General features: G+C 42.9%; 1 protein-coding gene across 1 annotated transcript; it reads right to left on the bottom strand.

Annotated features, from left to right (window-relative positions):
* Positions 1-11,063: 11,063 nt before the first annotated feature.
* LOC140741268 (homeobox protein Hox-C12-like) lies at positions 11,064-13,115 on the bottom strand. Its single transcript, XM_073071263.1, has 3 exons — positions 12,647-13,115; positions 11,473-11,721; positions 11,064-11,317 (listed from the first exon to the last, which is right to left on the bottom strand). Exons 1-2 carry the CDS (start codon positions 13,113-13,115, stop codon positions 11,483-11,485), a joined length of 708 nt encoding a protein of 235 aa, XP_072927364.1. The 3' UTR covers positions 11,064-11,317; positions 11,473-11,482.
* Positions 13,116-24,512: the final 11,397 nt, after the last annotated feature.

Raw genomic sequence — 24,512 nt, 5'->3', positions numbered from 1 at the left:
ACGTATTCTGATGACCCACATTGTATTGCTTTTAAAAATAGATGGCCGTTTTTAGATTATCACACATATATATTATGAATATCTCGGGATAAATCTGTGAAGTAAATTCCCAAATTACTCGTTACTGAACTCAGCTAACAAATCCGAATACCGACGATTTTGTTTTGTAAATATCCCTCATAATGTCAGACCGGCAAATTCTTCTTCCGCTGTGGCTGCGGCTGACAGGATGAAGCATTAAAAACCCGCATCTTTAATCTAAATTTATCTGTAAGGAATTCGCCCATTAACGTTGCGTAAGCGAATTTTAGCAACGCATCACCTTACATTAAACAATCATGACATTTTATTGCATTAAACGAGCACTCAGCGGCATTGAAAAGTGAACCGTTCTGACGCCTTTGCCCTCGACTACAGAGAATATGTTTGTTGAATTAGTTTATCGTGCTATATATATATAGCAAGAACTCTGCTTAAACTGTCAATTTTAATTAATTTGCAGGCAATTTGTTTCAAATTAAGTGTAACTAACCTCTATTCTTTCACTTGCCTTTGGTGTCAGTATCTCCCTCTCTGTCCGTTTCTCCCTATCTTCGTTCTTTCTCTCCATCTACTCTCTTTGTCTCCCCAACCAATCATTCTGTGTCCTTCCTTATCTCTGTCTCGCTCCCAGTCTCTCTACCCCTTGCCCCTCTCTTCATACGCTCCCCTCCTCACCATGTCTTCCATTTTTCTCTATCTCTGCCTCTCTCTCCCTCCCTCCCCTCCTCCTTTCCCCACCCTCTCCCATTTTCTCTCCCTCTCCACCTCTTCCTTCTTCTCTCCACACCCCCACTCTCTCCATCCCCCGTTCTCCACCCCTCTCCCGCCCTATCTCCTTCTTTCTCTCCTTCTCTCCCTTCTACTTCCCTCCGTCTCCCTCTTCTCCCCTTCTCCATCTCTACCCCACCCTCACTCTACAAATCCTCTCCACAACCGCTCTCCGACTTCTCCCCTTCACTCCCTTCCACCTTCTGCCTCCACTCTTCCATTCCTCCCCTCCTCTCTCTCTCCCCACCTCCCCCTCTCTCTCCACACCCTCTCCCCACTCTACCTCTATCGGACTCCGCCCTTTCTCAATTTCCCTTCTCTCCCCATCCGCTCTATCCCACCTACCTTCCCACTGCTCACCTTCCACTCCCCTTTCTCCCATGAACTCTTCCCTTCTCCTGCCCCTTCCCTCTTTCTCACTGCTTTCCCTCTGCCCTCCTTCCCACCCCCTCTCCCACCCAATCCCCGCCTCTGGCACACACAACAGTAAAATCCCAGCGCAAAGCTAATGGGAAGAAAGAGAGCCCCCATTTGCGCCCTGTCAGTCCCACTCCCTCTTTTCTCTCCCACTTCCCCAACCCCGGTTTTCTTTCTGCTTCTCTTCTCTCTCCTCGCTACCTCTCTCCATATCATACCACATCTCGCATCCCCACAGCCTTCCCCTACCGACAAGCTAAAAGCCCTTTCCTTTGGGGGCAGGGCCGTAAACGATCAACCTTGCCGGCGGCATCCACATTCATCCTTGGAATTAAGCATACTCAAAGATACATTTGACGTGAAATAAAAGAAAATAACATTGTCATTAGCATTCGTAAATACGGACCATAACTCGTCCACCCTAGTCTATACTCGCTCTACTTTCCTCGCTGCGCCAGTAAAGCAGCTAGCATACTCAAGACCCTACCCACCCCGGACATTCTCTCTTCTCCTACCTCCCATCGGTCAGAAGATACATAAGCCTGAAAACACGTACCACCAGGTTTGTACACCTCCTACCCCAGTGTTATCAGACTATAAACGGTTCCCTTTTGTGGTAAGATGGGCTCCTGACCTTGATGTGGTCTTGCGTTTTAATGTCTACCTGCACCGTACTTTCTCTGTTATGCTTTATACTGCATTCTGTTATTGTTTGACCTTGTCCTTCCTCAATACACTGTGTAATGATCTGATCTGAATGAACAGTATGAAGGACAAGTTTTTCCACTGTATTTTGGTACATGTGACAGGAATAAACCCCTCCCCCACCTTCTTATTCTGACTTCTCATCTTTTTTTTTCTCCAGATTTGATGAAGGATCTCGGCCCGAATAGCCGGCAGTTTACCCTTTTCCATAGATGCTGCCTGGCCTGCTGAGTTCCTCCAACATTTTGTGTGTGATACTCCAATTTCAGTGGTTAATTAAGGATATTCAAGAAATTAGTGTAGGTCCAACTGATTGGAATGGGACGAAGAAGAACAGTGGTGGATTATTTCCCCAGAAACCCTGTCTCTATGCGTTTCTCTCAGTGGTTTTGGAATCAAGAGCTATAGGGCACGGGTTAAGGTGAGGGAGGATATATTTAAGAGGAACTTGTGGGCAACCTCTTTACACAAAAGGTTAACCTACATAGAACGAGCTGCCGGAGGAGGTGGTCGTGGCAGGTACAATAGCAGCATTTAAAAGTAAGACCAGCGAGTCTTACTTCATGTGGTGGGCAAGTTGTTAGAGAAGATCCTGAGAAACAGGATTTATGAGCCATTTGGAGAGACAGAATCCGAATAGGGATAATCAACATGACTTATGAACCTGATTGAATTCTTTGAGGATGTAACAAAGCACATCGATGAAGGTAGAGCAGTGGATGTAGTGTATATGGATTTCAGTAAGGCATTTGATAAGGTTCTCCATGTGAGGTTCATTGAGAAAGTAAGGAGGCATGGGATGCAAGGAGGCCTTGCTTTGTGGATTCAAAATTGGCTTCCTCACAGAAGGCAAAGGATGGTTGTAGATGGTTTATATTCTGTATGGAGGTCAGTGACCAGTGGTGTTCCACAGGGACCTGTTCTGGGACCCCTCCTCTTTGTGATTTTTATAAATGACCTTGATGAAGAAGTATAAAGGTGGGTTAGTAAGTTTGCTGATGACACAAAGGTTGGGGGTGTTGTGGATAGTGTGGAGGGTTGTCAGAGGTTACAGTGGGACATTGATAGGATGCAGAACTGGCCTGAGAAATGGCAGATGGAGTTCAACCCAGATAAGTGTGAAGTGGTTCATCTCGGTAGGTCTAGTTTGAAGATAGAATGTAATATAAAGGTAAGATTTTTGGCAAAGTGGAGGATCAGTGAGATCTTGGGATCCGTGTCCATAGGACACTCAAAGCTGCTGCACAGGTTGACAGAGTTGTTAAGAAGGCGTATGGTGTGTTGGCATTCATCAACCGTGGGATTGAGTTCAAGAGCCTTGAGGTAATCTTACAGCTATATAAGACCTTAGTTAGACCTCTCTTGGAGTATTGTGTTCAGTTCTGGTGACCTCACGGCAGGAAGGATCTGGATGCTATAGAGAGAGCGCAAAGGAGATTTACAAGGATTTTGCCTGGGTTGGAGGGCGTACCTTATGAGAATAGGTTGAGTGAACTTTGCCTTTTTTCCTTGGAGTGACGGAGGATGAGAGGTGACCTGATAGAGGTGTATAAGATGATGAGAGGCATTGATCGTGTGGATAGTCAGAGGCTTTTTCCCAGGGTTGAAATGACTAACACGAGGAGAGCTGAGCAAAATACACATTAAGATACAAATATTAGGCGCACTATCGTGAAAGCGAATGATTTACGCTTTGATGTAAAATACCGATAGACATATTCAAATAAATACATAGTTATGTTATTCGTATGCAGCATTGTAAATGAGAGAGATAGAGAAAAAGACGGGCAATATTTTGTATATTTTTAAAAAGTGATTTGTTCTATTAATTAAAAATCAGCGACACATCACTAAATCACCCCCCACACCAAACCAAAAACACGCCATTTACGCTAATACCAGCAAAAACGAGATTAACCATTCGCCAATGCACATGACAGATGACCATTAGCAAACGAGTTAAGTTTTGCCGGTCGACACCAGTCCCATAAACTAAACGATCCAGCAAACTAATAAATATATACAAAACTTGCAGTTTTACGCTTTGGCCTTTTACTTAAAATTGTTCTCATGCAGAAACAAAATACGCTTACACGTTGCTGCACACAACTTCAGAGTGTGTATTTACACACATATCCGCACTTTCATTGCAGATATAACTCTTCAGCATTCCGTTATTACTTTTCCTGTGTACCACCTCGCAAACGAATTTCACCTCACTAATCACAGCTCCCCGATTACATATTTTAAATTAACTTATTAGAAAACGAGTTTAGATTCACAGGACAGGGAGAATAATTGTTTTTTTGAAAAAAAAAATAAACTACTGGCAGAATTTTAAAATGCACTATTCATCCTCATCTGTAAATGTAGACTTTAAATTAACTTAATATTAAATAGGTTAATAGGTCCACAAAAAAGACACACAAGCTCACAAATATTTCCTTTTGAAAACAAAAACACTCAAATTTAAAAATAATAATTTCACCTCACAGCCCCACTCCAAATGCATGTTTTTCTTACTTTATTCGTTAACGAGTTAAATTTCACAGGAAAGGCACAGACATTTGTATATACAGCGTTTTCCTTTTGAAAAGAAGTTATCTTCTCAGAACATTAAAAATTCAGTTTCACCTCATTATGTAGGTATAAAATATAAGGATACGGATACTTATATATTTCGGAGAAAAATAAACTAGTCACAGAATTTTAAAGCTCACTCATCACCCCCACCCCGTAGATACACATTTAAAATGAAGTTACTTGTAAACTGATTGAGAACCAGAGAGACACAGGGAAACATGGATACTTAAGTGTTTTCTTCCGAAAAGTGTTAATATACTCAGATTTAAAGAAAAGTTAATTTTACCCCACTAACCTAGGAGTACAGATATTTAGATAATAAAACAATTTACTGAAACTTAAAAAAAATATTTCACCCCGCTAATTAGCCCCTTATTTGTGACGCATTCAGTTTTTAACTAGAAAAGTCAATTTCACCACACTAATCTCGCCACCATCACCCTGAATACAATTCTAAATTAGCATATTAGTACACGAGTTGCGATTCACAGGTCAGAGACAATATAAGAGTACAGACATTTTTTCCTTGGGAAACAACTTACAGAATTTCAAAACTAAATCTCTTTTACCCCACTAACCACAATCATCCATTACGACTGCACTTTTTAAATTAACTTATTCTAAATGAGTTACAATTTACCAGACAGAGACATACAAACACAATTTCATATATATATATATTGAAAATATGAACAAACCCAAAATTTAAAAATAATATCAATTTCACCCGACTAACCATCTCTAACCGCTCTCTGAATACATATTCTAAATTAATTTGTTCGTACACGAATTAAGATTCACAGGATGGGGTCGATACAAGGGTACCAATATTTTGCTCCTTTATGAACAACACAGCTTACTGAGATTTTTTAAAGTCAATTTCATCCCACTAATTACCTCATATCCCGATTGCACACTTTAAAATACATTATTAGTACACGAGGTGTGATTAACAGATAAGATAACGGCTCCGGCATTCGTGCTTTTTTTGAGGAAAAAGACATTTCACAAAATTATTTAAAAAACTAATCAATTTCACCTCATTATAAGCAGCCCCCACTCCAAATGTACGTTTTACATATTCATCAACAAGTTATAACTCACAGGACAGAGACACAGAAATACAGATATTTATAAACTTTTTTTACTTTGAAAAGAAGCGATTATTCCCAGAATTTAAAAATAAAGTCACTTTTAGCCGACTAGTCATCCCCATCCTCACTGTGACACATTAATTTGTTAGTACACAAATTAAGATTCACATCAGAGGGACAAAATAGAGGTACATATATTTATATACAGTATTTTCCTCTTTTGGGAAAATTAAAAGTCAGTTGTGTCACATTAATCAACTCGAATCTGAATACATACAGATAAACAGGTTAATATTCACAGGACAGATATAATGTAGGAATACAGATACTTAAATGCTTTTTCTCTTATTGAAAAAAAAAATCCCAGGAGTATAAAAGAGTCAGCTTGTCTAGATTAATCACCCCGACTCTAAACACAATATTTTAATGTAACTTATTAGTAAACGAGTTAAGTTAAGAGGGTACAGATATTTCATATGTTTTCATTTGGAGATATTAAACTATTCACATCTCTAAACGCACCTTTAAAACTAATTTATTAGTAAACAAGTTTCAATTTACAGGACAGAGACACATCGGAACACAGATATATTTTTTTCTTTTAAAAAGCATACCCGGAATTTTTTTTTAAATCTGTTTCACCACAGTTATCTCCTTTTACATAAACAAATTATGATTCGCCGGACAGGAGTACACAAAAGTACAGTTATTTATGCAGATTTTCTTTTGGAAAGGTTAAACTACCCAAAAAAAAATTTTTTAAAGAGCCAGCTTCACTACATTAATCACCCCGACTCTACATACATATTTAAAATTATTAGTAAACCAGCTAAGATTCAGAGAACGGGAACGCTATGGGGCCACTGATTTATACATTGTTTTCTTTCGGAAAAATTTAAATTACTCACAGAATTTTTAAAATAAATGCATTTGGCTTCATATTCCTACTCCAGAGCCATGTTTTTAACTTATGGCAAAATTACAACGCACTTGTGAAGGGCTTACTTAGAGCGCACAGCCGTGAAGCGAAATTAGACATAAACGAAGTTTCAGTTGTGTCTCTTCTAAGGTCTCCCCTTCTCACGCTATCTGACACACTCTGGGTGTAATCGGATGAAGTCCGTTGGTTTACCTTCCGCCAGGGACATCGAATTGTCCGCGAACAAACGTTAATTTTTCCAAAGGAAGCAAAGTCTTGACCATGGTTAGACCGCCTACTGCAGATACCAGGCGGTCGGGAAAGCAACTACGTAACAGATCACGTGTAGGCAGCGGTTTGGAGGCGGGGTAGTCTCAGCACCCCTGAAAAGATTGCAGGTTATTAAAAAATAGCATTGATTACCACCTGCTTCACATTTTCATAGAACATAGAACAGTACAGCCTAGTACAGGCCCTTCGGCCCATGATGTTGCGCTGACTTTTTAACCGACACCACGATCAATCTAACCCTTTCTCCTATACAGTATAACCCACCATTTTTTCTATCATCCATGTGCCAATCTAAGAGCCTCTTCAATGCTACATATGGCTGTTGAATTGCTTACGTGATTCCTACACCTGTAAAACTATCTTCTGGTATAACGCAGCGCGTGCACACAAACGTATATAAACATCCGCGCCCCCCCCCACACACACACTCAGACCCGCGTACCCACCAATTTACACCAACACCTTCTCAAACAAATGCCCACTGTCCCAAATGCAGAGAGCAACCTCTCTCTCTCTCTCTCTCTCTCTCTCTCTCTCTCACACACACACACACGCACGCACGCACGCACGCACGCACGCACGCACCACACACACACACACACACACACACATCCTGATGAAGGAAACACCGGCTGTTTATTCCTCCCCATAGATGCTGCCTGACCTGCTGAGTTGCTCCAGCGTTTCTGGATTTCCAGCATCTGCGGAATCTCATACTTACATAAACACCCTCCAGATAAACACACACACTGAAATCCGTGAACGTACACATTCATATTTACATACACATCTTTCCACACAAAATTCCCTCGTTGCACAAACATTTAACAACACAACCAGATCTCACCGATGTAAACAAAACTCTCAACCCACATAGACACACACATACAAACAATCCTTCCATAAAACAATCACACACACACAAACACCACACGTACACAAAAATGCTATTACACATGCATGCTGTCATATGTAAAACACCTTCAACACACAAACGCAACACAACACGTGCAAACAAATCTCATTTACACCCCGACACATATGTACATACAATAAACACCTTCCACACGCGCAGCTTAAAGGGAACAGTGTACACAGAAAACTACTTGCACACACGTGCACTCATACAAAAAACAGCTTTCACACAAATACATTCCACATACAAACAAAACAGTGTACACAGAATTCACAACTACACACACCTCCCACCACTGTTCCTTCTCAGCTGCGCGGGTGCGCGGCCGTGCTGTAACTACGATCCTCCCGTTCACGTAACCTTTGTACCGCGCAGCTGGAATTTTCTTTGATATCTATGTTAATGTGATTGTGAAATACACTGTAATCAATTCTGTGTTAAATGAATATAATCCATACATTTTTCAAATAATAAACGCAACAGAACATTTATTTTGAAATATTTTAGAGTTCAATGTATTTACATTGTCAGCGTTTAAAGTTACAACACTGTTACAAATTGTAACAATAAACACGGAATGGAAGTCAGTAGCTCATTGTTAATAACTGCCGGTCTGCTGAACGCCGACACCGTCTAGTCAAACCATTTTATTTTGGCTATCGTGCTTGTCAATCTAACATAAATCCGGAAAAAGAAGTGTAACATTTGGATGATCTAATGAAATTAAAACGTATCTTTTAACTGGATGCGAAATTAGTCTGGATAGTTAGTTTACAGACAATGGCCTTGTATTAAAAAAGTTCAAAAAATGTTTAAGAAACATGAAAGATTTTCTTCGTTGTACTGCATTTCATTATACCCTTCAATTAATAAATAAAATCAAAAGAACGTGATTCTGAATATTCATAGTTTTCAGGCCCTGTTAAAATTTCCTGCTCAGAGTAATGGTTGATCGGTACAGCTATATATATATATGAGGGAGCGTTGCTGCCCACACACAAATATACACACACTACACACAAAGAAAGCTTAATCTCTCTCTCTCTCTCTCTCCCCCTTTCTCTCTCTGTCTTACACACACACACACACACACACTCACACACACCACACACACTCACACACACATACTCTCACACACACACAAACACACACACACACACACACACACACACACACACACACACACACACACACACACACCACACACACACACACACACACACACACACACACACACACACCGCTCCTTACGGAAAACATGCAACGCACAATACTCAAAAACCCACACATCTACTCTTGTTTCGCACACACTCGTCCCATGTACTTGTCCCAGGGAAAAGATTAGTAAAACTGTTTAATTTCCCGCAGTGTGTAAAGGGGTAATGGTGAGGTTGGGGAGGTCCTGGGAAGTAAGCGTTTAAGGGGATGAATTCGCCCGTGTAGATACAACCCTACAAGCCGTAAGTATGGCGTTTGTCTACTCTTTATCACTCTGCCCTCAAAAAAAGAGCATAACTTGCCCGCAACGACCCTCTGTTACAGGTATCATAAAAAGAAGCTGCGGGCATTTTTGCAATTTTCTGACACTTGCCCCACCTCCGACGGATTAAAGTGCATGCGAAAGAGTAAACCAGTTGAGGGATGTGGTAGGTTGGAGGAAAAAGATTTAATCCCTTTTACACCTCCACTGTAAATTCCGGTAGCACCCAATCTAACCTCCACCACACTCGGTTAACGCCGATTCAGACAAGAAGCTGACTTAAGCAAATAGAGCTCACCGTCGACACCGGAACCTCTCCTTCACACATTGGTTTTGAGCTGCGCGTGAACCTGCACGGTGACTGCGTATGCATGGCCGTCGGGCGGAGGAGCTTACACATTTGCACACACGGTCTCCCACGCATGATCACACGTGCGGATACACGGGCACATACTGTGCAGTCACACGCGGAAATCAACATTAGCACGTTTGTACACAACAAAACATTTATATAAACTAAATACGCATTCACACGTATATATACACATAACATTCGTTTACACACAACTAAACACACTTACGTCCTTACACTAAATTATACACAACACAAACGTTTACACACACTGATATACAAAATAAACCACAGACACATTTATAAGAACTGTGATATGCTCACACACACGTTTATAGAAAACTAAAACACTTTCGTTAGTGTTTTATACACAACTAAAGCACGCAGATATTGACATGTGCACACATATGCAACTATACACATTTTCACACACAAACTAAAGCACACGCACGTTCACATCCAGCATTATATAAAACTGAAACGAACACATTCACGCACATTTATACACGGCTAAACTCATTCAGTCTACAACACACTTATAAAATTAATATACATATGTTTATACACACTTAAACATACAAGTCAGACAGTTTCACACAATATACTGTATATTCAATACACGCTGATACGCAGAATTAAACATAGAAACATAGAAAACCTACAGCACAATACAGGCCCTTCGGCCCATAAAGCTGTGCCGAACATGTCCTTACTTTAGAAATTACCCAGGGTTACCCATTGCCCTCTATTTTTCTGAGCTCCATGTACCTGTCCAGGAGTCTCTTCAAAGACCCCATCGTATCCCGCCTCCACCACCACCGTCACCGACAGCCCATTCCATGCACTCGCCACTCTCTAAGTACAAAACTTACCCCTGACATCTCCTCTGTACCTACTCCCCAGCACTTTAAACCTGTGTCTTCGTGTGGCAACCATTTCAGTCCTGGGAAAAAGCCCCTGACTATCCACATGATCAATGCCTCTCATCATCTTATACACCTCTATCAGGTCACCTCTCATCCTCCGTCATTCCAAGGAAAAAAGGCAAAGTTCACTCAACCTATTCTCATAAGGTACGCCCTCCAACCCAGGCAAAATCCTTGTAAATCTCCTTTGCACTCTCTCTATAGCATCCAGATCCTTCCTGCCGTGAGGTGACCAGAACTGAGCACAGTACTCCAAGTGGGGTCTGACCAGGGTCCCATATAGCTGCAACATTACCTCTCGGTTCCTAAACTCAATCCCACGGTTGATGAAGGCCAATACACCATACGCCTTCTTAACCACAGAGTCAACCTGCACAGCAGCTTTGAATGTCCAATGGACTCAGACCCCAAGATCCCTCTGATCCTCCACACTGCCAAGAGTCTTACCATTAATACTATATTCTGACATGTTAAAGACAAATTAAAGACACGTTTATACACGACTATATACACGTTATACCGAACTAGCACACATTTTATTTATATATACACAAATCACCCAAATATATATACAATTTTACAACTATATATACACAATTTATCGAACTATATAACTCAATTTACCCAACTAAATATACACATCTATAATACACACACACATACACACATTTGCTTGTCCGCTCTCAGGCACCGATAAATACGTGCACTCACTTACACGCACGTATTGAAATCTCTCCTCTTATGGAACTGCGGTTTCCAGGGCAGATTGTCGTGGTGGTAGGAATGGGAGGAAGAAGGTTGTGTTTTGGGGAGGAGGATGGAACCTATGGCAAAGGAGACAGGAGAGTGACTGATGAATGTCTTGAATGTATTTTTTTGCGTGTGAGTGGTTCCTTACTTCAGCCCCACCTCACTCCCTACTCCCCACACCACCGCCACCTCAAACAAAGAAAATCCCTCCGCCTTAAGAAGAACGAACCTCTTGGGAACTAGTAGAGACTCAGTGCTTGCTCACGGAGGAGTAATCGCTTCTTCTTCATCCGCCGGTTCTGGAACCAGATCTTCACCTGCTGGTCAGTGAGGACGAGTCGGTCGGAGAGCTCCCTACGCCGCTGCCGCGTGATAAACTCATTCACCATGAACTCCCCTTCCAGCTCCGCGATCTGGCTCTTGGAGTAGGGTTTCCGCTTCTTCCTTGATCGGGAATGGAGGGGATACCAGGGCGTTGCTTTCAGGATGAGTAGAAAAGGAGAGAGAGAGCGAAAGAGAAAGAGTAAGAGAAAGGAGGGGGAGAGAAAGTCAGCAACGTTAGCTAAACAAATCTTTCAGAAGTCAACTATTGCACGGTCCCTACACTCCTCCTTGCTATTGTGACACCCTTTGGCCTTACACCCCTCCCTGCCTCTGTGATCTCCTCTGGCCCTATATTCCCCGCCTTTGTGTCTCCCCCTTCGGTTCTACACCCCCCTGTCTCGATGGCACCGTCCCTCCCCTACACCCCTCCCCGTTTCTGTCACCCTTTCCTCCCATGCACCCCCGTCTGTGTGACCTTCTCCCTCTCCCTTTCCACCTCTATGTTCCTCCGATTCCAGCCTATTTACCAGTTCCAATCTTCCTGCCAGAAGTGGCCCAGCCCTTGAGCTCTGGACCCTTCCCTATCCCCCTTCCCTCGCCTCCTCTGAGTCTAGAGACTCTCGAAGTATCATTTAACTTCCGAAATGGTGACCGCTGAACCTGGCCAAAGGTTTCGAAGCAGAACAGTCTAATCTCAGACCCGCCTTCTGTACGAAATAAATTCGAAAAGATGCTGATGCATATGAAAACTTAACGAGGGAATGCGAACAGTGGCGCTATGCGTGCGTATCTGTGTCTGTCTGTTTCTGTGTGTAATTATGTGGGAATCTGTCTCTCTGTGTATCTGTGCGGGTGCGTGTCTGTGTCTGTGTGTGTGTCTTTCAATATGCCTGTGGAGTTTGCACGTTTTCTTCCCGGCGTCAAGCATGTGTTTTTCCGGCTCCGGGTTCTTCCCAATTCGCACGGAGTCGATGAGAGGATGGTGGTGGCGATGGGGCGGGGGGGGGGGGGAGAATATTTGGGGTGGTTGATGTGTGCGAGGGGGCACAGGCGCGGTCGGAGCCTGAATGTATGCTCACCCGAATCGGCGAACGTTTCCCGTGGGGCGAGTGGCGAGCAGCCGCCGGAGTCACTAACAGAGTTCAGGAAAGTGGAGGCGGACTCGGTTCCCGGCGCGGGACAGCCCTCTGGCGTGTCGGCGGCGGTATTTGCAGCGGCCGGGAACTGGCACTTGGTTGGTCCGGAGACCGCCTTTTGAGCAACTCCCCCACGGTAAAAGTCCTTGGCCGGCGGTTCAGAGTGGGCATAGGTCCGGCTGTAGGCGGGCTCCGCCGGAGCAGGCGCCCCGCTTGGGTAACTCTGCGAGTAGGCGCTCGCCGCTGGCTCCGCGGGAGCCCAGGGCAGAGCGCAGACAGCGTCTCGCCGCGGGTAGGTCAGCGGCGGCAGTGAGCCAGAGCTGCGGAATCCTGGCAGGTAGAAGTGGTCCCCGGTGTGAAGGTTGAGGAGCGGTCCTACGAAGCCGGGGCTGAGCGCGGCGTGATCTCCCATCTCGGTGATCGGCGCTCGACACTCTCCGCCACCTCAGAAGATTCTAGTGCAACATAGTTAAACCTAAGGGGAGGGGTGTGGATCTGATTGGCTGGGGAGGGGCTGTCACGTGGAAGCCACCTGGGTTTTTTTTTAGGACGGGCCGCGACTCTCTCCCGCCTTCCCCTCGCCAGATGTTAACTCTCTCCTCTCTCTCTCCCTTGATAAGTCTGGATTGAACGCTAGACCGCAGCTGTCAGCCACACCGCACTTGGGCGAACTGCGCGCAATTTTGGTCGTGAAGGATGTCACTGAGCTGGAGAGGGTGTTAGTAGTCGTACATCAAGGAAACATAGACTTCTGCCCAGCGAGTCTGTGCCGACCTCGTGGGGCAACGAGCTAGTCCCATCTGCCAGCGTTTGGTCCACAGCTATCTAAACCTCTCCTATCCATGTACTTACTTAGATGGCTTTTAAATGCTGCTGATATACCAGCCTCAAACAGTGTTTGGGACACCTCTTTCGAAATACGCACCATCTTCTGCATGAAAAAAGTGCCCCTGATGTCCCTTTTAAAACTCACACCTCTTTTCTTAAACAAACTGAAGTCATATTTTAAAAAGAGAATCTTTTTTGGTCAGTTAGTATGTGGACTATTTTTCCCTCGGTGTCACCTCGTGCGTATGCTTTGTCCTTGGATGGTTTACCTTTCATTCTAATTCTTTGTCTTTGCACTAGATCTGGTTTTTCGCTTTGTTTTGCAGGTGTCTCACCTGGGGTCATGGGATTGTTAACTTTGTTTGTATCACTTGTGTTCGGGATAATTTAACTAACACGGTTACCGGTATATCAATGTCCGAAATTCCTACGTGTTCAAGAGTCTAATTCAGTTGGGGGAGGGTGGGTGAAAATTACATCTTTTGTGTATCAGGAATCAGGAATAATATCAGTTCGTCACGACGTACACAGTTTGTCTGCGCTCTTGTTAGTTCTTTCTTATTAACTTCTGTAATAAATCTTCAGTTTTATTTTAATTGACGAAGTCTCTGTGATTCCTGCACTTGAGTTCGTTAGTGATCCTCACACTGCCCTCTTATTTTTAACACGCCCCTCTCTGGGAAAAAGACTGTGTTTTCACCTTGTCTATGCCCCACACGATCTTATACTCTTCTATCAGGTCATCCCTCAGTCTCCTACATTCCAGAGAATAATCCCCTCATCAACACAGCCTCTCCTTGTAACTCAAGGCCTTAGTCCAGGCAAGGTTCTGATAAATCTTGGACAAGTCCACGAATGGATTAGGGATGCGGGCCAAAGGCGGAAAAAACCGAACTGGCTCATATAGACACCTTGGATGGTATTGACAAGTTGGACTGAATGTTTTTTTTCTGTGCTGTGTAGCTCTATAGCTCCCAATTTCTCCATCTTCTTCACACGCACTCACCCTATGTGCGAGATTCACTGGGATAATTCCTGGAAGGAGAGGTTGGTCCCAACAGTAAAGGTGGGGGAGTTTGGCTCTGTATCGCTTGGGAGTTCAGAAGAACAAGGGATACCCTTTTTCAGATATTTCAAACCCCGAGGGTACGTGACTGGGAGTTGTGTGGATGTTTACAACAGTGGGAGGGTCTCGAACGGTTACAAGGTCATTTAATTTTGTGTGGGGCCTTCGACTCTCAGAGGGAGGGCAATCTCTGCCCTCTAATGATGATGGAATTGGATAGATATTGGGAAGTTCGAAGGATGGGGATAGTGTGGGGAAGAGGGACGCAATAGGAAATGAGGCCTGGGACAAGTCATCTGTGATCATATTGATCTCTGGAATTCTCGGCACTAGAAGTCGGAGCATTATTAGCATAATTATGTCTCCGTTGGCCACCAACAATTTTTATCGATACACCACAGAAAGCATCCAATCCGGATGCGGATCGGTTTGGTGTGGCAGCTACTCTGCCCATGACCGCAGGAAACCTGCAGAGAATTGTGGTCACAGCTCAGCTGTTCTGCTGTTATTTTCTGGCGTTCTTTCTCAAAAAATACACCCCCCCGCCTCTTCCACCCCATCTCTCTCCATCCTCCTCTCATTTTACTAGCTCTTCCCTCAAAACATTTCACATATATGGTCAAGATGAGGTAACATTACCCCTTCTCTGTGGAAAGGAGGAGGAAGAGAAGAGCGGGAAGGAGGGTGAGAGGAAGGGAGGGAGGAAAAGTGAGAGATAATAGGAAGCAGAAGACCAGGAGAAACGGAACAGAATTTCGGCAACAGGAAGAACAAGACAGGGAAGAGAAAATCGGAGAGACTGAACAGGACAGGACGGAGAAATATACGGGGATTGATAGGTTCTTGATTAGTTAGAATCTTGTCAAAGGTTACGGGGAGAAGACTGGAGAATGCGGTTGAGAGGGATAATATTAACCATGATGAAATGATTGGTCGAATGGCCTAATTCTGCTCCTATACCTTATGGTCTCAATTCCTTTTACACTCTCTCCCTCTCTTATTATCAGCTCCATTTATCTCCCTCTCCCTTCCTTGCCCTCTCTCTGTCTGACTCTCCCATTCTTTTCAACTCTTTCTACACCCCCCTCTTTACCCCCCTCTCTCTCTTTAAACAACAGTAGCGCCTTCTCTCTTGAACGTATTACTGTTTTAAAAAATGTCAATTAGTCCTCATTGGCAGTTAACCCGAACTCTCAAGCTAAGTAACTGCACTATAGGGCAAATCTGGGAATTTGGATGCAATATTGTGGCCGTTAATCCAAGGTCTTTGAACACAATTAACATCCAATTAATCAGTTAACTAGAGTGAGATTATCGCAATTCCAGCATCCCCTATATAGTCACGTATTTACGCACAGGTATACTCTATTATTCGATAAAAGCATCCATCAATGTCTCCGTATAGCCTCGATTTGGCAACGCAATCATTTACCTGACGGAAGCCCGAGAGAATTAATAATCCCCACTCGTTTTTAGTTACCCGGGCCTCACGAGATAAGGCAGGACAACGCAGGTTACGAGAGGGGAAACAGAGCAAAGATAGAGGAAGGAGGTGTGTGTGTGTGTGTGTGTGTGTGTGTGTGTGTGTGTGTGTGTGTGTGTGTGTGTGTGTGTGTGTGTGTGTGTGTGTGTGTGTGTGTGTGTGAGTGTGTGTGTGTGTGTGTGTGGGTGTGTGTGTGTGTGTGTGTTATAAGAATGGCAATACCGTTTTATTTCACTCCCTTGTGATCAATGTTCTGTAACAGAGTCACTATTATTCCTAATTCCGATATTCTGCCCCGGCAGGAGGTACAGAAGCCTGAAGTCCCACATCACCAGGTTCAGGAACAGCTACTTCCCTTCAAACATTCGGTTCCTGAACCAACCGGCACAACCCTGATCACCACCTCAGTACAGAAACACCGTGACCACTTTGTCACCACAATATTTTTCTTTGCTAATTGTATCATTTCTTGTGAAACTCGTATAATGTATGTTTAATTTGCGTTTCAAAGTCAAAAAGTGGAATTTATTGCCATCTGCACATGTCCATTTGTGCACAGATGCCATGGGAAACTTACTTGCAGCAGTATCACACGTAAGCAACATTCACAAGATATTACAAGAAAGAACACAATAAAAAACAAAAGTCCATTTTAGTGCAAAGTGATCACTGTGTTCCTATATTGTAGTGATCGTGTGTGGGTTGGTTCAGGAACCGAATGCTTGAAGGGAAGTAGCGGTTCCTGATCCTGATGGTGTGGGACTGATCTTCCTGTCTGTAATTCACTTCTCTGTTACAACGAGCCCCAATGCAAACTTGAGGAATAACATCTCATGGAAATAAGTTCTTTGGCCCAACTCATCCATAGCGACTAAGTTGCCTACGTGCCTGCATTTGGCCCATATCACTCTAAACTTTTCCTATCTGTGTATTTTGTTCAGGTATCTTCCAAATGTTTTTAATGTACCTGCCTCAACTATTTTCTCTGGTAGCTTGATCCATACACCCACAACCTTCTAAGTAAAAAAAGTTCCCCCTCAGGTCTTCATTAAATAATAAATATTCTCCCTCTTCTCCTTAATCGTACACCCCAAGATGCCTGTGCTGAACAGGATGCTAAATTAAATCAATCACATCTGCATGCACATGGCCCATGTTCCGATATTCCCCGCAGATTCACATGTCTTTCTAACAGCACCTTAAATACTCATATCTCACTCGACCACCACCCCCAGGCAGCAACTTGCAGGCACCAACTACTCTCTGTAAAAACCCCACCATCTGGGCCATCCCATCTTCTCACAGCTCCCATCGGGCAGGAGGTACAGAAGCCTGAAGTCCCACATCACCAGGTTCAGGAACAGCTACTTCCCTTCAAACATTCAGTTCCTGAACCAACCGGCACTACCCTGATCACCACTGTGACCACTTTGTACTCCAATGAACTATTTAAGTGCTAATTATTTCTTTTATGTAAAAATTGTGTGTAAATTCTGATTATTTTCTATTTTTCTCTATATTGTTTCCTGTGCAATCTATTATTTCACTCTAAGATCAGATATATTGGATCCAAATGCTCTGTATGTATAAAATAAAGCGTGTTATATCTAAATATTCTACTGTATGTACATTTATACATTTCATCTTAATTTTTTACAATAGATGCCGTAGCATAAATATGTTATACCGATGTATTCTACATGTAACATTATATAAAATTAATACAATATATTTAAATATTCAATATTATATGCAATAATATAAAATACATTATTTATGTATCCTACACAAAACTTAGCTATATAAAATATACCGGTATATTTTTGAATAAACGGGTTATATAAAACTGATACTTTGACGAATACATAGAGGAAATTAACACGAATATATGAACTAGATAATCTGTCCTATATATTGTATTCAATATATAAGCCACTTTATATTCCTTTTACGCATTCACTATGGGTATACTTTACAATAAAACTTTTTTGTTTATATAGCCCACCTATAAACACTGTTTATACAGTATAACCTACTGTATATACTTTCCCCAGTTTACTTCTGCCTTATGCTTTCCACGTATTAGTATTCACGCATGGATAAATATTCAACATTCACACTGCGGATATTAAACCCGAACTTTTAATGCAAAGTTATTATTGTTAAGTGTTCAATGATAAATAAATGCGACGTTGCATAGTTTATCTTGAATTAGATTGTATATCTTACGAATTATATACTGAATGTGAAAACACAACACAGTATATCTATTTTGCATATCATATAGCATATTTGTATCACAGTATATATTGTATAAAATTTAGATACCTATATCTAATTCAAGAAAATGTCATATTATAGAATACATAGATATGATAAATCTTATATTGCTCTATATATTCTGCAATATTTAGATCTAATATATCTAATTACATAACGTTACATATTGTGGAATATTTAAATAGAATACTTTATTGAAGCGGATATAAAGAGCAATTAGATACAATATATCTACTTTATACCACGTAGCATATTGTGGAATCATAAACATTTTAAATATCCATATGTTGAAGAACGCTTAGATATAATTTATCTATTTTATATAAGGTTAATTTTAGAGGGACAGTTGGATACAATAGATCTAATACATTGCTTTATATTGTAATTTTTATCACGAACTCTACAACGCAGACCTTCGACAATGTATTTGATATAATATATATCTAACTGCGTGTTTTTAGGACACATGCATTCCACCTTATATTCTGTGCCCAACCATTTAGATATATCTTGCTGTCATATAGCTTGCAACATGGATTTTTCAACGATATACAATACTTTTCCGCTAAACGTTCTACAATATAAATCCTACCATATATGCCACATTTTAATATCTACATATTTTAAAATATATCCCACTTATCAATTAACTTGTGCTTACGTATAGGATGCTTAGTAAAACGTACGGGTTATACGTATTATAGAAAAAATAGCAGAACAGAAGGTTGTTAAAAATATGATGTATTTTCACAATTACTCAGTTCCAAACAAAAAATAATGATCGAGTATTAAGAATTTCCTTCCTTCATTCCAACACCGCATCGACACTACAATGTCGCGACTCGAAAGAAACAGTTTGGCATTTTGAAGCGAAGAACCAGTCTACGCGCCTGTGAAATATTCGGCGTAATTATAATAACGGGACGATTTAGTAATTTAATAAAAAGTAGTGCCAAAATATATCGTTTTAGCATCGATTAGGAAACCCGGATACTGATCAAAGATCCCCCCTTATTCCATTGATACTTCATTTCCAACTTATCATTATATATTAAGTGTATAGTTATTTCGTGATGAAGCCTCAGCTTCTGGAAAACAGAGATGAGTTTTTCTTTTCCACAATCACTGTAAAAGTAAATTTTCCAGTACAGCTTCTTCCCCTCTGCCATCAGGTCCATGAACCCACGAACACTGCCTCGTTTCTCCTTTCGCTTGCACTATTTGTTTATTATTGTAATTTATCGTATATTTATGCATTTGCGCCGCACTACTGCCATTTCATGTTATTTGAAGGAGTGATAATAAACCTGATTCTGTTTCTGACACGAACTCTTGAAAATAAGACTTTGAGGGTCGTAGCGGAGCCGAAATAAAATCAATTCCTCCAAACTACACCGAACAACCCGAATCTAGATTTTTCCCCCCTCCTGGTGGATCTCACACCGTCTGCTTTGCATCCGCTCGTGCGTTCTGTTGCTCAGTGAATTTATACGTGTGCCTGTCTGTTTGTCTAGGTCCGCCTGTTAGTCCCAACTGTCTCTAAAATCATGTATTGAATAAGAGCGCACCCGTGCCCGTGTGAATTTTACTCTGGGATGCGTAGAGAATAAGATGGGCTGAGCGTGGAATTGGATTAAGATGGGTTGCTGATGTTCGGTGCGGTCTTGGAGGCTGTGATCTGTTTCTCCGGATGAGTGAGTAGAGTACCTTCGGTATGTTGGGAATGTTTCCGTCCGTGTCTACTTGAACGTGTGCCCGTATGTATTTGGTATGTTTGAGTCTGTGGTGTCTGTATATCTGGGCAGGCGCACGCGCTCACGTGTGTATGTTTGTAATTGTGTGTGCGTATTTATAATTGCCTCGGTTCTTGTAATTTTGAGTCTGTGCGTGTGTAAAATTGTGTATGTCTCCCCAGACTGATGGGCGTTTGTCAGTAAGCACCCGCAGTTGTGTACGCGCGCGCGTGTGTGTGTGTCCATGGATCTGCTATTATTTTCTTCTCTCCGGACTTATAATAAACCTACGGCATTTTTCCAGCAAGACTAACAGTTTTGTTTGTAAATCTAGTTCCGACTGTGACAAATTCTGGCCCTCTTCGCCCCGCCTCCAAACTAGAATTTAAACAACCCCCAACCTATGTCCTCCCCCTTTCCTTTTGCTTCCCTTCCCACTCAATATCTCCGCGACCATGAACAAATTTGTTTTCGCAAAGCGGGGCAAGTGATTTGGATCAAAGTGCGCCGCAGAGAGAAAACGCCTTCACTTACTGAAAATACGAATCTCTCTTTCCTCTTAACAACTTCAAGGTAGTTATTTTAAAAAATGAAAGACGAATTTTCCTCGTCTGCAAGGAGGTAACCATCTGGTTTAAGATACATTTATACGGGTCTAATATTTTCTATAGCTTGCTTCCGCCCGCACTTCATGTTTTCCTTTGTAGAAAAAAACGATTTTCTAATTTTAATTTAGGTTGTCTGCATCGCGCGAGCAATCTTCCCCCTAACTCTCCGTCCGCAACCTGTGTCACCTGTGCTAATGTACCCCGGTGTCCGGTATATTGACAGTGGAGCAGCACTGGATGCTTTTAATTAACGGAGAATTAACTTGAAAGATGTGTGTGTGTGTGTGTGTGTGTGTGTGAGAGAGAGAGAGAGAGAGAGAGAGAGAGAGAGAGAGAGAGAGAGAGAGAGAGAGAGAGAGAGAGAGAGAGTGAGACGGGGGAAGGGGATGTCCAGAGAGTGAGCAAGTTGCAGACACAGTCACACAGCGGGAAGCGAAGGGCTCTTTTATTTCTGGGGGTGGGGCGGCAGGATGTTCCTGGAGTGTTCGGTTACTGTGATGGGACAGGGAAGGGACTGGTCAGTTCAAGGTCATTATCGTCTGTGAAGCCTTTTCAAACCCGGGCGTAAAACGACAAGACAAAGAGAAGGGCGGGAGGTGGGGCGAGTGATAAAGAGTGGGATCTAATCTCGGGAGGAGGCGCCGTGGGAATGGACGCTGCCTCACTAAATGGTTTACAATTAAAAGAAGGTCAAAGTGCAGTTTGTGTCTGTATGTGTGTTTGATTGTGTGTGTGTGTGTGTGTGTGTGTGTGTGTGTGTGTGTGTGTGTGTGTGTGCATGTATGTTTGTGTAAATGTGTGTGCATGTCTACATGCATGTTTATGTGTGAGTGTGGGTGTAGATTGTGTATGTGTGTGCCGTCTATGTGTATGTCTGTCTGCAGTGTGTGTTGTGTGTGGCATATGTCTGTGTGTATGTATCTTTGTGTGCATGTGTGTGTGATTGTGTGCGAGTATCTATGTGTGTAGTGGTGTGTATGTGTCTGTCTGTGGTGTGTGTGTATTTCTGTCAATTTGTGGTGTGTCTGGGGAGTGTATATATGGCGTATGTGTGTCTGCTGTCTGTAGTGTGGTGTTTGTGGTGTGTGTCTGTGTCTATGTGTGTATATCGGTGTGTGTATCTGTGTGTGTGTGTGTGTGTGTGTGTGTGTGTGTGCGTGCGAGTGAGTGTGTGTGTCCATCTATCTGTGTGTGACTGCGTGTGAGTGCGTAGGTTTGTTTGTGTGTGTGTTTGCGTGAGGTGTGTATGCATGAGTGTGTGTGTATGCCGTGTGTTCGTGTCTATAGATGTACAGCGTGTATGTAGTGTGTGCGTGTGTTGTGTGTAGTGTGTGAGTGTGAGAGAGATGATTGTGTTTGTGTCTGTGATGTGTGTGTGTGTGTGTGTGTGTGTGTGTGTGTGTGTGTGGGTCTGTGTGTGTGTGTGTGTGTGTGTGTGTGTATGTGTACATATGAGTGTGCAGGCATGCTTATATGTGTGTGGGGGGTGTGTGTGATGTGTATCTCTGTCTGTAGTGTGTGTGATATTTGTGTGTGTGTATGTGGGTGGGAGTGTCAGATTGTGTGTGTGTGCACACGCATGTGTATGTAGTGTGTATGTCTGTGCATGTGTGTGTCTTGTGTGTCGGTAGAGGGTGTGTGTCTGTGATGTGTGTGTATGTGTGCATGTGCATGTGCCCACGTGTCATGTTTGTGTGTGTGTGTCTGTATGAGGTGTGTGTGTGTGTGCGTTTGTGTGAGATACGTGTGTGTGTGTCATGTTTACGTAGTGTTTGTTTTTGGGTGCTTGTGTCTGATGGTGTGTATGTATAAGTGTTGTGTGCATGTGTGTGAAATGCACGTGTGAGTGTAGTGTGTGTGTGTGTGTGTGTGTGTGTGTGTGTGTGTGTGTGTGTGCTGTATGTCTGCCTGTCTGTGGTGTATGACAGAGCATGCACGCACACGCGTGTGTGTGTGTGTGTGTGTGTGTGTGTATGATGAAGTGCGCGCGCACGTGTGTGTGTTTGTCTGTATGTGGTGGTATGTGCGGTGTGCCTGTGTGTGTATTTATATCTGTGTGTGAGTGCCGTGTGTGTATCTGCGCGCACATGTCTCTGTGTATGTGTGTGGTGTGTGTGCCCAGCTATGTGTTTGTGTGTGTGTTGTGTATGGATTGTGTGTGTGTGTGTGTGTGTGTGTGTGTGTGTGTGTGTGTGTGTGTGTGTGTGTGTGTGTTTGAGTGTGTGTGCGTGTGTGTGTGTGTGTGTATGTGTGGGAGAGAGAGGATGAGAGTGATTGACTGCTCGAGAGAGGGAGTGTGTGCGTCAGACATACTGTGTGAAAGTGTCCGTGTGTGTATGCCTGGAACTTTTTGTAAGTTAGCGTGCGTTTGTGCATACGACTGCGCAAGTTTGTGTGTGCTGTATGTGTGAGAGAAGGATAGTGAGGTGGAAGAGTGAGTGAGTGAGTGAGTGAGTGAATGAGAGAGAGAGCGGGGAGGGTGATTGACACAAATGTGGTGAGTTGGGTAGACCTACGCAAAGTGTAAAACTCGCCGCCCGCCTGACAACGAACGTGGGCTTCAGCATTGTGGCAAGTCCCCAGTTCTTTACAGCTCTGCATTTATAAAACTTAGTTGCGTTCTCCTGCCCAGCAGCATTTTAATACCATCGGACCGGTTGTATGTATGAACTTTTATCTGAATGGCTGTCCGGTCGAATCATTTCAGTCTACTCCATCCATCTACTAAATGCCTCTGTTTGTCTTCATTTTTATATATCTGTCTGCCTGACTTATGAGACAAGACATAATATATAGGAACAGAATTAGGCCGTTCGGTCCATCAGGTCTGCTCCGAGCTGTATCTATCTATAAGTCAGAATCAGAATCAGGATTAAAATCACTGAAATTTGCTTCTTTATATTATAATACATAATAATAATAAAACTCTAAATTGTCCATTCAGAAATTTGATGCCGGAAGGGAAGAAGTTGTACCTGAAACGTTGCGTACGTGACTTCAGGCTATAAGCTACCAACAGATAGACCAACAAATTTTTGAATATTAGGGGTAAGTGGATATCGCTTTAATATCCTATGGCCTATCAATCTCTGTTTAGATTGAACCCAGCGACTGAGCCACTCGAGGGGAGAGTTCTAAAGATCCAGCCGCCACTCCTCCCCCCACCCAAAACCTTTGGTGAAATAAAACCTCTCCACCTGTCCGCTCATTCTGAAACATGTAGACTTCCCAGCCCAGGGGGCACACCTTCCTCTCCATCTCATACAGTACAGTGTACAGTTTTGGTCACCCTTTATAGGAAAGACATGATATGACCAGAACTAGAGGTCTCGGAGACCTGGACTAGGTCTCCTAGGTTAGCCTGTTGGCTAGGTTAGGTCTTTATACCTTGGAATACAGGAGCATAAGGACCGACTTTGTCGAGGTACGTAAGAGTGCACGAGGGACATAGATAAGTTAGACGGTCACAAGCTTTTCACCAGGGTCGGGGAGTCAAAAACTAGGGGCCATCGATTTAGAATGACAGGGGAAATGTTTAAAAGGGACCTGAGCGGCAACTTTTTCACACAGTGATGAGTCTATGGAAGGAACTGCCAAAGGAAGTGGTTGAGGCAGATACAATACATTTAAAAAGCACTTGGATAACCATGGAGGGATATGCAGGAATTTGCCGTGAAAAACAGGTGGTCAGAGGCTATTTGAGACGCACGCCATTGAGAGCATTCAATAGATAGTGGGAGCTTGTCCCCATTACCACTCCCAGCTGGGACAACCTTACAGAACCCAGTGTTATTGGCTCCAATAACATTAC

This window comes from Hemitrygon akajei, chromosome 18 (assembly GCF_048418815.1).
Source record: "Hemitrygon akajei chromosome 18, sHemAka1.3, whole genome shotgun sequence".
NCBI lineage: Eukaryota > Metazoa > Chordata > Chondrichthyes > Myliobatiformes > Dasyatidae > Hemitrygon > Hemitrygon akajei.
This window is presented reverse-complemented; position numbering and strand designations above follow the sequence as displayed.